Source organism: Procambarus clarkii, chromosome 9 (assembly GCF_040958095.1).
Source record: "Procambarus clarkii isolate CNS0578487 chromosome 9, FALCON_Pclarkii_2.0, whole genome shotgun sequence".
Lineage (NCBI taxonomy): Eukaryota > Metazoa > Arthropoda > Malacostraca > Decapoda > Cambaridae > Procambarus > Procambarus clarkii.
Window position 1 is genome coordinate 16,887,477 of NC_091158.1, and position 12,761 is coordinate 16,900,237.

Consider the following 12,761-nt stretch of genomic DNA (forward strand, 5'->3'; position numbering starts at 1 on the left):
CATACACATACACCGTGAAGACAACTTGCAGTTTAACTTTTTTTACTTTTTTTTTTACTTTTGTTTTTGTTTTATGTAACTGGCATTCCTTCTGCTTAGAGAGACTGCAATACCACCTATTTTTCTCACAATCTAGAAATAAATAAATAAATTTGATTGTATTCCGGTCCGGTGTGATGTCCCCCCCCCCCCCCCCCCCCACCACCATTGGTACGGCAGGCCGGGTGGGGGGTTATATGCTACCCTCCCGGCATGAAAGCTTAGTTAGAAATTCAATATTGCCGGAATACTTTTATTAAAAAATAAATCTAAATAACATTTCAAGCTAAATTGGCAAAAAATTGAAGCCTGAGGGGTAGTTACTGAGCTTTTTTTATGATGTGCGGAATCACGTCGCTGGCGACAGATGCTCTCGAGTTAAAGAGTGACTTGACAAATGCTTGTTTACAGTTTAGTGTCTCGTGAGGTGGGTTCTCGAGTCTGGTGTCGCCTTCAGTATTGTCTAGAGTCACCGGGACTGTTATCTAGTGTCACCTGGCTGCAACAACAATGTCAGAGTGTAACAATGATCACTTCAACTGTTGCAAGGCTGAAACGTCCGATAAGGTGAGAGGAGGTCGATTAAACCTGCCTGTATCTTCTATATGTCAGTTTCTTCAGTTAGTAACTGCACTTGTGGTTGGACTCGAACCTATTGTTGATGAGACGATGTGCATTGAATTTTGTAACAAGCTTATCAAGATTGTAACTTGAGTAGCTAAATGAATTGAGGGGTTCAGTCCCTGAGCCCATTATGTGCCTCTGTAACCCTTTCCACTACCGTCCACAAGATGGGTATGGGGTGCATAATAAATGAACTAAACTAAGCTAACTAACCTGCCAACCGATTTTAGGGACAAGATACTGAATGACACAAACATTATATAATTTATTGTGTTGGGGGACAGGCAGACAGGCATCTACACACGCTCACACACATTCTGTCCGGTGACCAGCACCTTCACTATGCCCTGGTCAGTAGGGTGGTCAGCAAGTAGAATGCATTGAAAGAAGCTGATGAGACAACTTCCAGAAAAAATATGATGACTTCAACGTCAAGGGATTTTATAAGCTCACCAGGTACAAAAAGCTAGGTGGGGGCTTAAGGAGTTAGATCTTGCTTCCATGTAGTCACTGATAACCCAAGAGACCAGTAATGCTTTCCTTAAAAAAGCAACTCTGAATTCTGTTTGAAGGAAACGTACAGGTAAAGCCTTTTTTTTTTAACAGAAGATGTTAAAGTATCTATTCTCAAACTACTTGTATGGACTGCGAACCTTTTTTTTTTAATATTAATTTATTATATATATTTATTCTGTTTGTTATTGTATTCTTTTTCTTCTTTCCAGGAACTGCCTTGCAAAAAAATCACAACTACCATTTTAGAACCTTGTCTGCCATTTCCTCTGCCAGATGATGTTCTAAATGATATTGTCCCCAAAGCTAAAGACTATGCGCTCTTACATGGTATGTGGAGAGAGAGAGAGATATATAGAAAGATAGATATATATATATATAGATAATAGAGAGAGAGAGAGAGAGAGAGAACGATATATAGAGAGAGAGAGAGAACGATATAGAGAGAGAGAGAACGATATAGAGAGAGAACAATATATATAGAGAGAGAGAGAGAGAACGATATAGAGAGAGATAGAGATAGCGAACGAGTGAGTGAGCAGAAGAGGAAAAAAAATACAAAGAGGGGGAACACAAATATAACACGCAGAAATTGAGTTGACATTAATGGTGAGAGATTTACATATACACATGCAGGAAAAAAAAAGTATAATTTATCATAATTTTATTATGAATTATAAAACTATTTATTCATAAGAATGTGTACTCAAAGATTATACAAGGACGGGAGAATTTTAGGGGCAAGAGTTACACATTCAATTGAAGCATGAAAGAATGAATGAAGGTTATTTGAAGTTGCAGTCAGGTTTATCTTTATTGTGATTTATTGTCTAGGGTTTCTTATACAGTATATTATATATGCAGTACCAAATTTAGACTTTCTGTTAAGCACCAAACCTTGTTAACAAGTACATGAACATTAATTATCTACATTATAATGATAAATTTGTGTTGCAACACTCAGCCTGAACCTATTGCATATATGATGGCTTTTATTATTATAATGGTCCCTTACATTTATAGCTCTCCCATACAGAACAAATTAAATACCAGTACTATTGCTATAATCATTAATGCAAAGTATGCTTTATACAAGTCTGAATACAACAATTGCTAGCTAACAGCTAAAGGAGTTGCCATCCTAGGCACCTGCCTAAATTCCATTAGATAAGTTAAGCTATATAATGTACAGTATTCAGTATAAAGTGCATGAGGCCTGAAAGTAAAATGAAAAAATGTCATTCCACTGTGGAGTGACGTGTATCTTAAGTTTTTAATTAAGATATATATGATGAGCTTTAAATATCATATGAAAGTCTATGCTGTGAATGTAATATATTGTGAAACTCTTTTACAGGTGCAGGAATGCGATACAAGACCAGCTATGATTCCGACACATTACAAATGGCTCCATTCTTTCTCTTCCCTTCTGCTTTTCCTAAACGGGAGTTTGAGCGAGTTGTAAAGTTGCAGCCCCTTATCAATGTGCTGATGCACAAGGTTGCTCATGATGCAGAGTTTTTAGAAAATTGCCTTAAAAAGTTAGTGTAGTTATATGGGTTTTAAATATTGTTCGTATATTCTTCATGTAAGGATATATATTTATATTTTTAAAATGTCCTGTGAATTTTGAGTTATTAGGAAATAGTGATTCAACCCAGCCTCCTGCTTGGATAGTACTTTTTGTAACCATGTGGGCCATCGTACATATATTGACATAATGGACTCTCGGTAGAAATTGGACTCTTCACTTTATAAGAGTCCAGAAAAAAATAAACTAAAAACCAAACCTAAATATTCCTAGGCCTAGTTTAGCACATATATGTATTATATTAGGCCTTAGATAGCATGTATTTGGCTAAGAATGGTTAGGTTAGATTTTATTAGCAACATTAACACAAAACCTTTTCTGGTATGTCCAAATTCTACTTTTTAATTGTTTATTATGTCCATATGTATGATGGTCCACATCATTACTGTAAGTATTGTCTAAACAGGAAGATGGAGTACAGTCATGATAAATGTTGTATTTATATTTTTAAATTATTTGCAATGCTAATGAAATGGACCAGAGTCCTTCAGATAATGTTGTATGCATTGTTTAAAGTGCCATGTAGATATTGCAGCAATGGGAATATGTTGCACATGCACTTCAAGGATATGCATTAATATTCTTAGTATTGGGTAGAGATGATAGAAATAGCCAAATGGAGAGAATGATTGCTTAAGAACTGGAATACATAGTAGTAGTTGTAAGGTCAGTTAGATCACAGGTGAGGTTTAGGAGAATGACCTGAAACACAGGGGTCAGTGTAATCGACTCGCATCTGAATGCCCCAGGTTCAATTCCTGGACAGGATGATACATTGTGCACTTTCCTAGGGGAGATCTTGATAACCCTAACAGACTTCCTGCCCCCAATAAAAGGAAGCACATGAGTGCTAGACCTAGGATAATGATGTACGAATTGCATAATATAAAAACTTGTGTGGAATTAATCATCGCAATCATTATGTATCTCGCTTTCATTTGGGTAAGGATGGGATGAAAGAGGATTATTGGCCAAGAAGTGTAAATGTATTTCTATAAGTATTAAATCTTAGTACTGTACTTCTGTTTTCTGTATTATTGCCATATGCTCTCATACTTTCATCAAATCTGATGATCCTCTCAGCCATCCTCTCCCAGTATGATTCGATATTTTATACTTCATCGCCATAATTATTGTTTCGTATTACATTGCCACACCATAGCACAGCCTCCTCAATCCTACAAGTCAGACTTTCACACTTCATCTTGACTAATTTCCTTCCCCCCCATCCCTTTATTATATTGTGAACTGGCCTAAAAAATAACAGTAAACTTAAGCTGCTTATACGGTACTATAATCCTTAACAGACCTAGTCTTATTTAATTTGGATTTTGAAGTGTGCACCACAGTAAATAGGCTAATGCTGTATAGAACTTAGATGAGCTGATTAAGATACTAATCATTTAGCCAGGAAAGAAATATACTTGAGCTGTCCTTGTTAGGATAAAATTTCCCAGCTTTATGTAATCTTGATATCTGAACTGTTTCTTGATTTGATGGATGCTACCCTGAATAGAACCATCAGGGTTGACGACTTCACTGCCCGCCTTTGGAAGATATACACGATGGTGAGAGAGGAGGGGATAACGCAGGTAAGATAGTTTGCAGTGTTGGGTCCAGCCACTAACAATGCTATCAAACCCTTGTCATTCCATATCTTGCCACTTGATTGCCTTTTATCTTCTTATTTATATACCGTAGTTTTCTTTAGCGGGAATGCTAAAAAAATATTAAAATGCAAACAGTGATACAAACTGGGGTATAGTCAGTTAGGTCCTTTGATGAGGAACTATTTACCTTGAAATATATGAATGCCATATTCAAATAAGACGTTTTAATGTGTAGCTAGAAAGTCTTATTCTGGCATTATGACCATTATAAATTAAAAATTTAATTGAGAATCAGAATACAGTACTTCAAGATTTTTATAGGAAACCTTACTGACATGATTGTTATATAATGTAATGTAATATACAGTAGTACATTTTAATAGCTTTTATAATGCCAAAATCATGATATTCACTGCTGATGACTAAATTGAGTTAGGTAGGATTATGAGAGTGAAGAAAACCGTTAGATGGCTAAATAAAGATGTTGGTAAGAAATTGATTGCTGAACAGTGAGGAGGAAATAGGAAGAGACCAGGTTGTGGTGATAGTAAGGAGAAAAGGAGTCCTTAGGAGGAGTTGGAGTTAGGGAGAATAGTTGTTAGGTTGTGGAGGGTGTAAGTAGGGTATTGTGGGGGTTGATAAGGAGAAGACTGAGAAGTACATTAAAGAAAACACAAATCAAGCATATATTGTGTATTGTACTTATTGTGATGACATGAGCCAATTATTAACAATTGGTACAGTAACAATTAACAATTTAGTACTGTATGAGGTAAAGAATAAGACTAAAAGAAGAATCATGATGAAATGGTCAATAGAGGGAGTTTGAGAAAGAAGAATAGTGCAGTTGATAGTGCTACAGTATAATAAATTTTGAGGTTTGTAGGAAACCTAGTAGCAACTTGTCTGCTTACTATGTATGGAAAATTATATATAATAGTGTTTTTGCTGTGTAATAGATCATGTACACAAGTGTCAATGCATTAGGCTAGGAAACACAATATAAAAAATGGAGGGATCATTAACATGTCACTGGCTTTCTACACCCTGTCGAGGTTACTAGAGATGGTGACCCTAAGGCAATTTTTACGAGTTAATTCATTTGCTGTATACGTACTGTAAATGGTTATTATGGTTTTCCAAGTTAAGAGGCAAGATTTTAAAAACAAAAATTAAGATTATACACAAAATAATAAATTTCCTATTCAAATTTCAGTTTTTATTAACTGTGCTTATATATGAATTGCAAGGGGTTGAAATTGCTAACATTGGTAGCAAGATTGTTGTAATATTATCAATATGTTGTCCAAATTTTTCATAATTTTAGTTGCTGTTATTAGGTACAGTACTTTATTTGCATTAATACTGTATATTGTAGTGCCGAGTCCGCAGACTTCGTCTGTATAATATAATATTAAGTAAATTAACTAAACTACTAAATTTACATTTAGGCCCATATAAAAGGCTGTATATGAACTTGAATATTAGTGATTTAGATACTGTATACTCTATTGTATGTTTAAAACTTACTATAATTTAGATAATAATTTTCTTGATATATTAGAATAATACAAAATGAAGTGTATTGATAATATTTCCTTCATTCTGTTGATCTTGAAATTGAGCTACAGTAACTTTCTTCAGTACCAGCCTTGTCAAGAGAGCAAGTGAACGAGCAGTGTTTTGAAGCACCTCACTAGCTTTTTTTTTTTGTGGTGGGTTTGCTTGCACTTTTTTTTTTTTCTCCTCCAATTTGGGAATATCAGGATTCCTTTAGGGCATTCCTCTTTAATGCTTTTGCACCTAGGAGTTGAGTTTGGGCCTGCTGCGGTCGGACGTAATGCTGACCAAGTGCCATGCTGGGTGCTGCAAGCTGTGTGTGACCCCTCCTTATGTTTCGGGGCACCAGGTGGAGGTCAACACCATCGCCTCAGGATTTGGCCACATGGGACCAATTTCCGGGAGTATTAATAGGTACACAGACAACAAAAATGATGAACTTGGCCACATTAGAGAGGACTTTTGTATAATAAACAGCTGCCTGCAAATTAATTTGGAGGATGAAGTTGGAACAACTGAGATTTCAACTTGTAACAAAATTCCTCTTTAAACCGTGAGCTTGATGGATAGTTACCAAATAGTGCCAGTTAATTAAGCAATAATGCCACCTTATTTTTGTATTTGAAGTACATTATTTACTAGTAGTAAAACACAAACACATACAAGCCTGATGTTTGGAGTACAGTAGTTAACCATGATTTACTAAATGGGCTTAGAATTAATATTATTATTGTAGAGTACGGGCCTCGAGTTGTAACTTTTTATATTATTATATACAGTATATAAATGTATCGGTGAATGTGGGTGCATGTATTTGTGTGCATTGTGCATCCATACATATGCATATATGTGTATTGCAACAGTATATGTATTGATTTCAAGTAATTATTATCTTGTTTTCCTCATTTCTCCCAGGAGCTTCCCTTAAGAGGTGGGAATGTGTACACAGATCATGTGTATGTAAACATCAATTGTAATTGCTTACCTTATCTGATTTGCTTGATTTCTGTGGTCTTAATACAGCCTTAACAAGATGTATGTACCGTGGTAATTTTTGCTATGACAAATCTGAAAGCATTTCATATTACTTCATACAATCTTGCTGAATTTGTCTCTTCATTTTACTCCTCTCATCATGATCGAATACTAGAGCATGCAAAGCATGATAGAAATAAAGAGAAAATGGTACAATATGGTGTCATCCTGATTTTGCACATTATAATTTTTGGCGTTATCTTATCCGCGTGCAAAGAAAAAATACTTCAAATTATTTTTTGCATTAAGTTTACCAGAGTTTACATGAGAATAAAAGTTATTGGTAGCAAGAGTAAACAAATTCAGTTACAGTCATAAATGTAAGTTTTGTGATAATTTCGTTAAATTGCTATTCCAAATCCAAAAGCTTGTAAAAAAAATTTTAGATGACCAAATGCTTTCTGGACAGAACTAGACCAAAAGTAATTGAAAAATTTGTCATCCAAAATGGTTTGTCTACCTGAAAATCTAATGGAAATTATTTTGAATGCAGTATATACATACTGTATTTTTTGTCACATTCAGGAAATTGGTAAATGTTCAACGTAAAGGACATTTAATATATTTTAATTGTAAAAAACTTTTTTAACATTTGACGTTTGGAGATGTTGAATGATTAAGATGTTTAGGAAAGATTCTGAATGGAAAGATTTTGAATGGAAGCTGTATAGTTGTGTAAATTTTTTTGGTAGTTTGCTAATTTCGAAGAAGCTCTCTTGGAGCAAGTTTGCATCTTGTGCAGCACATCATTTCAGGCATTTACTTTAGTTTTGTATAGATCTTTGATGCCTATCTGCTCCCACGTCTTATAAAGGAAATTACAGCCTTCGTCCCCCTAAAGATAATGAATATATTTTTTTTAGTATTACTGCTGCTATTATTTTTACTTCTTGACAGTTGCAGAATTATGTAGATCAGAAAATATTCTTTGACATTGTGAAAAGCTCACTTGTAAAAATCATTACACTTGCAACTCCCAAGTTCTCCCCCATTTGACCACATATGTTTGTGCTGTTTCAGGTTTGTTTTCTACAAGTTTAAGATGTGTTTAATTACCTAAGTGTAGTTACAGGATGAGCGCTACGCTTGTGGTGTTCCACCTTCCCAGTATTCTTTATCATATAACGCTTTGAAACTGCGGACCATTTTGACCTCCATAACTTTCTCACTTAACTTGTTCCAGCCATCCTACCATTCTGTTTGCAAAAGAAAACTTTCTAATATTTTTTTGCCACTATTGTTTCCTTAGCTTGAATCTATGACCTCTTGTTCTTGAGGTTGCTGGATTCAGGAATTCCTCTTTGTCAATTTGGTTAATTCCTGTTATTATTTTGTAAGTGGAGATCATATTGATACTTTTTCTTCTATCTTCTAGGTTTGGCATTTAACGCTTCCAGCCTTTCCTCGTAACTCTTGTTTTTCAAGAAGCCGTTTAGTTGTATGTCTTTACACCTTTTCCAGTTTATTGATCTGCTTCTTGAGATGTGGACACCATACAACTGCTGCATACTCCAAATTTTGGTCTCACGAAGGTCATGAGTAATTCTGTAATATTTTACCATCCATGTACACTATTTAAAAGTGATTCTGAAGTTGGAAAGCATAGCGTAGGCTCCTCGCACAATGTTCTTTGTGGTCATCAGGTGACAGTTTTCTATCTAGGACCACCCCAAGCTCTTTTTTTTTTTTATCAGAGTTCTTTAAAACATATTCACATAATTTATTTGCGGCCTATTGTCTCCTATTCCACGTTCTATAATGTGGCATTTATGCACATTAAATTCCATCAGCCAAGTGCTGCTCAATAAATTTATTTTGCCCAGGTCCTACATAAATGTTGTGAAGACCTTGTATCATCGGTGTTGTTTGCTTTCCCTACCTGACTCTACCATGATTTTTTATCAAATGCAGTAGATTACTATATGTGTTGAAGTAACTGAATAACTTGAAAAAGTAGCGTTTCACAAGCAATGTACGTCACAAGTGTACTCTGTATTTGTTTAGAGGAGGGGTGGGTGAAACCGAGGAAGATTTGCTGCACGTGACCACTCTCAAACTCTGAATGACCTTTGGAATCCATTGTTTGACATTGGTCTAAACCCTATAATTGTCTAACCAACTATTCCCCAACTCTGACCATCAAAGTTCCATCTGCTTCCCCATTGCCTGGCCATACCCCTGATACTTAGGTTTGTGGATCTTTGGCAACTTAACGATGTCATTAACAACTGTACTATATTTCTTGAAAGAAACAAAAAATGCTGCAAATTATTTGTTAAGCAAAAGCACACATTACATTCAATGTTTTTTTTGTTGTTTTATTATTAAGAGTAAAGAAGTTGATGTTCGGATAAAATATTGTTAACCAATAATATTTTTCCAATCAAAGTTATGTGTTCATTGCAAACTGTGAAACATTCTTAGCTTGTAATTGCTTGAGTTAATATTTATATCTGGACAAGTAACTGGTAACTGTCCATCAAGAGTATTTCTCTACCCTCTTAATTGTTCTTGTCTTGAAACATTAACTATAAATAAATATAAATATATATATACAGTATATATATATATATATATTACCTTATTACAAAAAACTTTAAAGTAAATTAAAATGCCCTCTAAACAAATTTAGTTTTGGCATTAACAAGATATTTTTTAATTGTGTAACATGTTAAAAGTGATAGAATATGTAGGGTTTGTTTCAAGACTTGTAGTATGATGGAGGTGTAGCCTACAGAGACGAGTGCAGCTGCAGTTCCCTGAATCTCATACTGTAGTGTTAATCAAAGTTTTCCTCTTAAGAAAACAGGAAAGGAGCACAGCAATAATGCCTAATAAAGGTGGTAAGTAAGAGATTTGAGTAATTACACTTAATAAGAGCGATGCAATATTTATCTTGAGGCACTTCAATTTTTTCCTTTAAAGCTGAATGGGTACACAGTTGTCGCATTTGTTCAGTCTCATCTTACCACTTGCTAATGTCAAAAGGGTTGCCCAACTACAGGTTTTTATATGTGATGAACAAAATGTAATATTGATGATCTGGTTGAAACTAGGAAGTCATGTTATTAGGAAGATTCTCAAACTAGAAATAGTTATTATTAATCCATACACAGTTTATATATTTAAAAGAGCTACATCAAGGTGCATCTTACTAAAAATAGTTAACTAATCAATTGGAGAAAAAATTGTACATGGCAAATTGGAGCACAGGAGGTAATCACTGGTAATGATTGGAACAGTGTAACAATTAATGCTAAGTTGATTAACATCCCTAAATATCAAAGGCTCTCTTTCAAACTTATTATGATTGGATTTATCTTGCAAAAATGCACTAAATGATTATTTGGAGCTTAAGGTAACAGGAATTATCTTTTTGCATAATGCTGTTTAGAAAAAGGGTACTTCATAAGTGGTAATTTCTGAGCCAGACCACTCCGTTGCTCTGAACTAAATACAGTACTGTAAGTTGTTTCACCCATGGACATGGCTAGATATCACCCGATAGTTGTGAATAGTCCATTAGACACAGTATCAAAAAGTAACACTAATGCCACGTTACCAATGTTAATTCAATGTTGATTTAACTATTCTTTGATATTGTGCCCATTAGGATACTGGTTTTGGGCTTTTGTTTGACAAGTAATTATTTCCTGCATATGATATGGATTTATGCAAGCACCTCCACCATGTTCCAGTGGGAATGGGAAACACCGAGGATTACTCAATTCAGCCCAAAATTGCTTCTAAAAGGAACATTCAGTTGAACAAAAAATTAATTGTGATTGATACTCAGGCTTGTAAGGAACAAGGGTCTTTTGGAAGGGATGTTCAGTTCAATGCTTAACAATGGAAACCCTCTGGTTTCCTTTCAACCCTTAGGTCTTGATGATGAGGCCTGATGGAACTTTGTTCTGCTTCAGGAGTTCTTCTATCCTCCATCCTCTATTTTAAGTTTCCATATGAATCCTCTTCTGGATTGCCTCTTGTTCGCCTTGTCGTTGGTGGGCACAAACATTCTAACTCTGCACAAGGAAGTGGCAGTTGGGACTGAAGAAACTTCAGTCCCTCCTTCCTGTCTCTATGGACTAACAGTTCAGCGGGATTTATTTTTCCATCTTTAGACGGGTGACTGCACATCTGAACTAGACCTTGTTCTTCTTAAGATAAGGTCTTCTGCTTCCTGTCTGCAGTATCAGGATCCATCTTCTTCGTAATTGTCACCAGTCCCTTGTTTTTGGTGGGGGGAATGGCAATTGTATTGCATGTCTCCAGTGCTGGAGTCAAAAGAGGTTTCCTCCTGTCTTCAGTGTACTTTTGATGTTGGAACATCTGAACCATGTCAGTTGGATCTTGTATAAAGGTTCTCTTTTTGTCACAGAACTTGGTTGTAGTGGATTTTCAAGCTTGTGGCCATTTTTGTTTGTCTTTCTTATTTTGGGTTTTTACAGTGTCACATCATCCCAGACAACATGGTGTCATATCAAGCAGCTCTGATGAAATCATTTTTTTTTGTGGGGCTAAGTATCATTCACAGTGGCTTTTGTGTTTAATTTACTAATAGTGATTTTGGGCTGGATTAAGCAATATCCAGTGTCTGCCTTCCCTCCCTCTACCTATCACAGTGGTGAGAAAATGTCAATAGTTTATTGATGGTGTCATATCCTGTCGAAGGGTTGACCAGTGCATTTGCTATAAGCAGCAACCGAGTGGCCAAGCAACCGAGAAAGGAGCTTTTAATTCCATTCAAAGCCCAATTTTTTTTATTTATTAATGTAGAAATGTAAGCACTGTAGCTATTTATCAAATTACTTTATTTACTAGAATAAATATTTAGGGTCATTAAAAGTTTTTTAAATTTGAATTTTCCCCTTATCATAAAAGATTGGTCATGTTTACCTTCCAGTGATTTTTATATTGCTGTACTGCTGTTAGTAGCTATGGGATATGGTTGACAAGCTTTGTAATGTGCATGGCTTTTCTGTAATGTAGCAGACCCTATGTTATTTTATTTTACATAGCTTGTGCAAACTCTGCTGAGAACTTATTTAAAACTTAGAAATTAATTTCAGGAATGCCTTTAATAAGAAATGTAGAGCATCATTTATGTGGTGAACATATCATAATAGCACTGCTTGTTAACAATGGAGATAAAGCTGCCATGGGACTTGCTTGAGGTGTGTAGTGCTTTGAGGGCAGAGATGGAAAAAGTTTTAGTAGTGTAGTTTAGTGTTTACATGCATGTGAAAGAGAATGACTATACTGAGATTACTTGACGCATGGAGACCCAGTTGGATAGCTGGAAAGTAATGATCAGAAGAGTGACTAAATGCACAGTGAAGAAAGCTACTGATACTAGGGTTGTGCACATATGTTTAAATAAATATTTATTTATGATTACAAACAAAAATCATATTGAAATGTTGACCTCTGTACTATGTTCAGTACTCGGTAATATGACTCGAACCGTAATGCTTTTCGTAAAAACTATTTTTTTCATCTATACTCAAAATCGTTAATTTGCAAAGATTTTAATGTCAAAATCAAAGTAATAATCCTTTGTGTAGATTCTTAAGCCCAAAGGAATTAATTTGTACACTTGTCAAGCATCACTCGGCAAGCGGCACATATTGGGTAGGCATGATTGAACCAAGAAATGTGCTGAAGTTTTCTGGAATGCCAGTATGTTAATGAGCCTGCAGGGACTGCTTGAAAGGTTCTCTGTAGCATTGGCACCGAATGTTATCTGCCTTCCTGTTGTGATTCTTGATAAAGAGGTCATAACATAT

At 35.3% G+C, this 12,761-nt stretch overlaps 1 protein-coding gene across 2 annotated transcripts in view; it reads left to right on the top strand.

The window, feature by feature from the left end:
• Nucleotides 1-264: 264 nt before the first annotated feature.
• LOC123766293 (glutathione synthetase) overlaps nucleotides 265-12,761 on the top strand; it is a 42,355-nt gene continuing 29,858 nt past the window's right edge. Inside the window, exons 1-5 of one of the 2 annotated variants that reach the window (XM_069321190.1) lie at nucleotides 265-606; nucleotides 1,389-1,506; nucleotides 2,534-2,717; nucleotides 4,284-4,359; nucleotides 6,185-6,351. In XM_069321190.1, the coding sequence (XP_069177291.1) occupies nucleotides 550-606; nucleotides 1,389-1,506; nucleotides 2,534-2,717; nucleotides 4,284-4,359; nucleotides 6,185-6,351 (602 nt within the window). In that variant the 5' untranslated portion in view covers nucleotides 265-549. The remainder of the gene's footprint in view (nucleotides 607-1,388; nucleotides 1,507-2,533; nucleotides 2,718-4,283; nucleotides 4,360-6,184; nucleotides 6,352-12,761) is intronic. The other variant, XM_069321191.1, reaches the window with a different exon arrangement.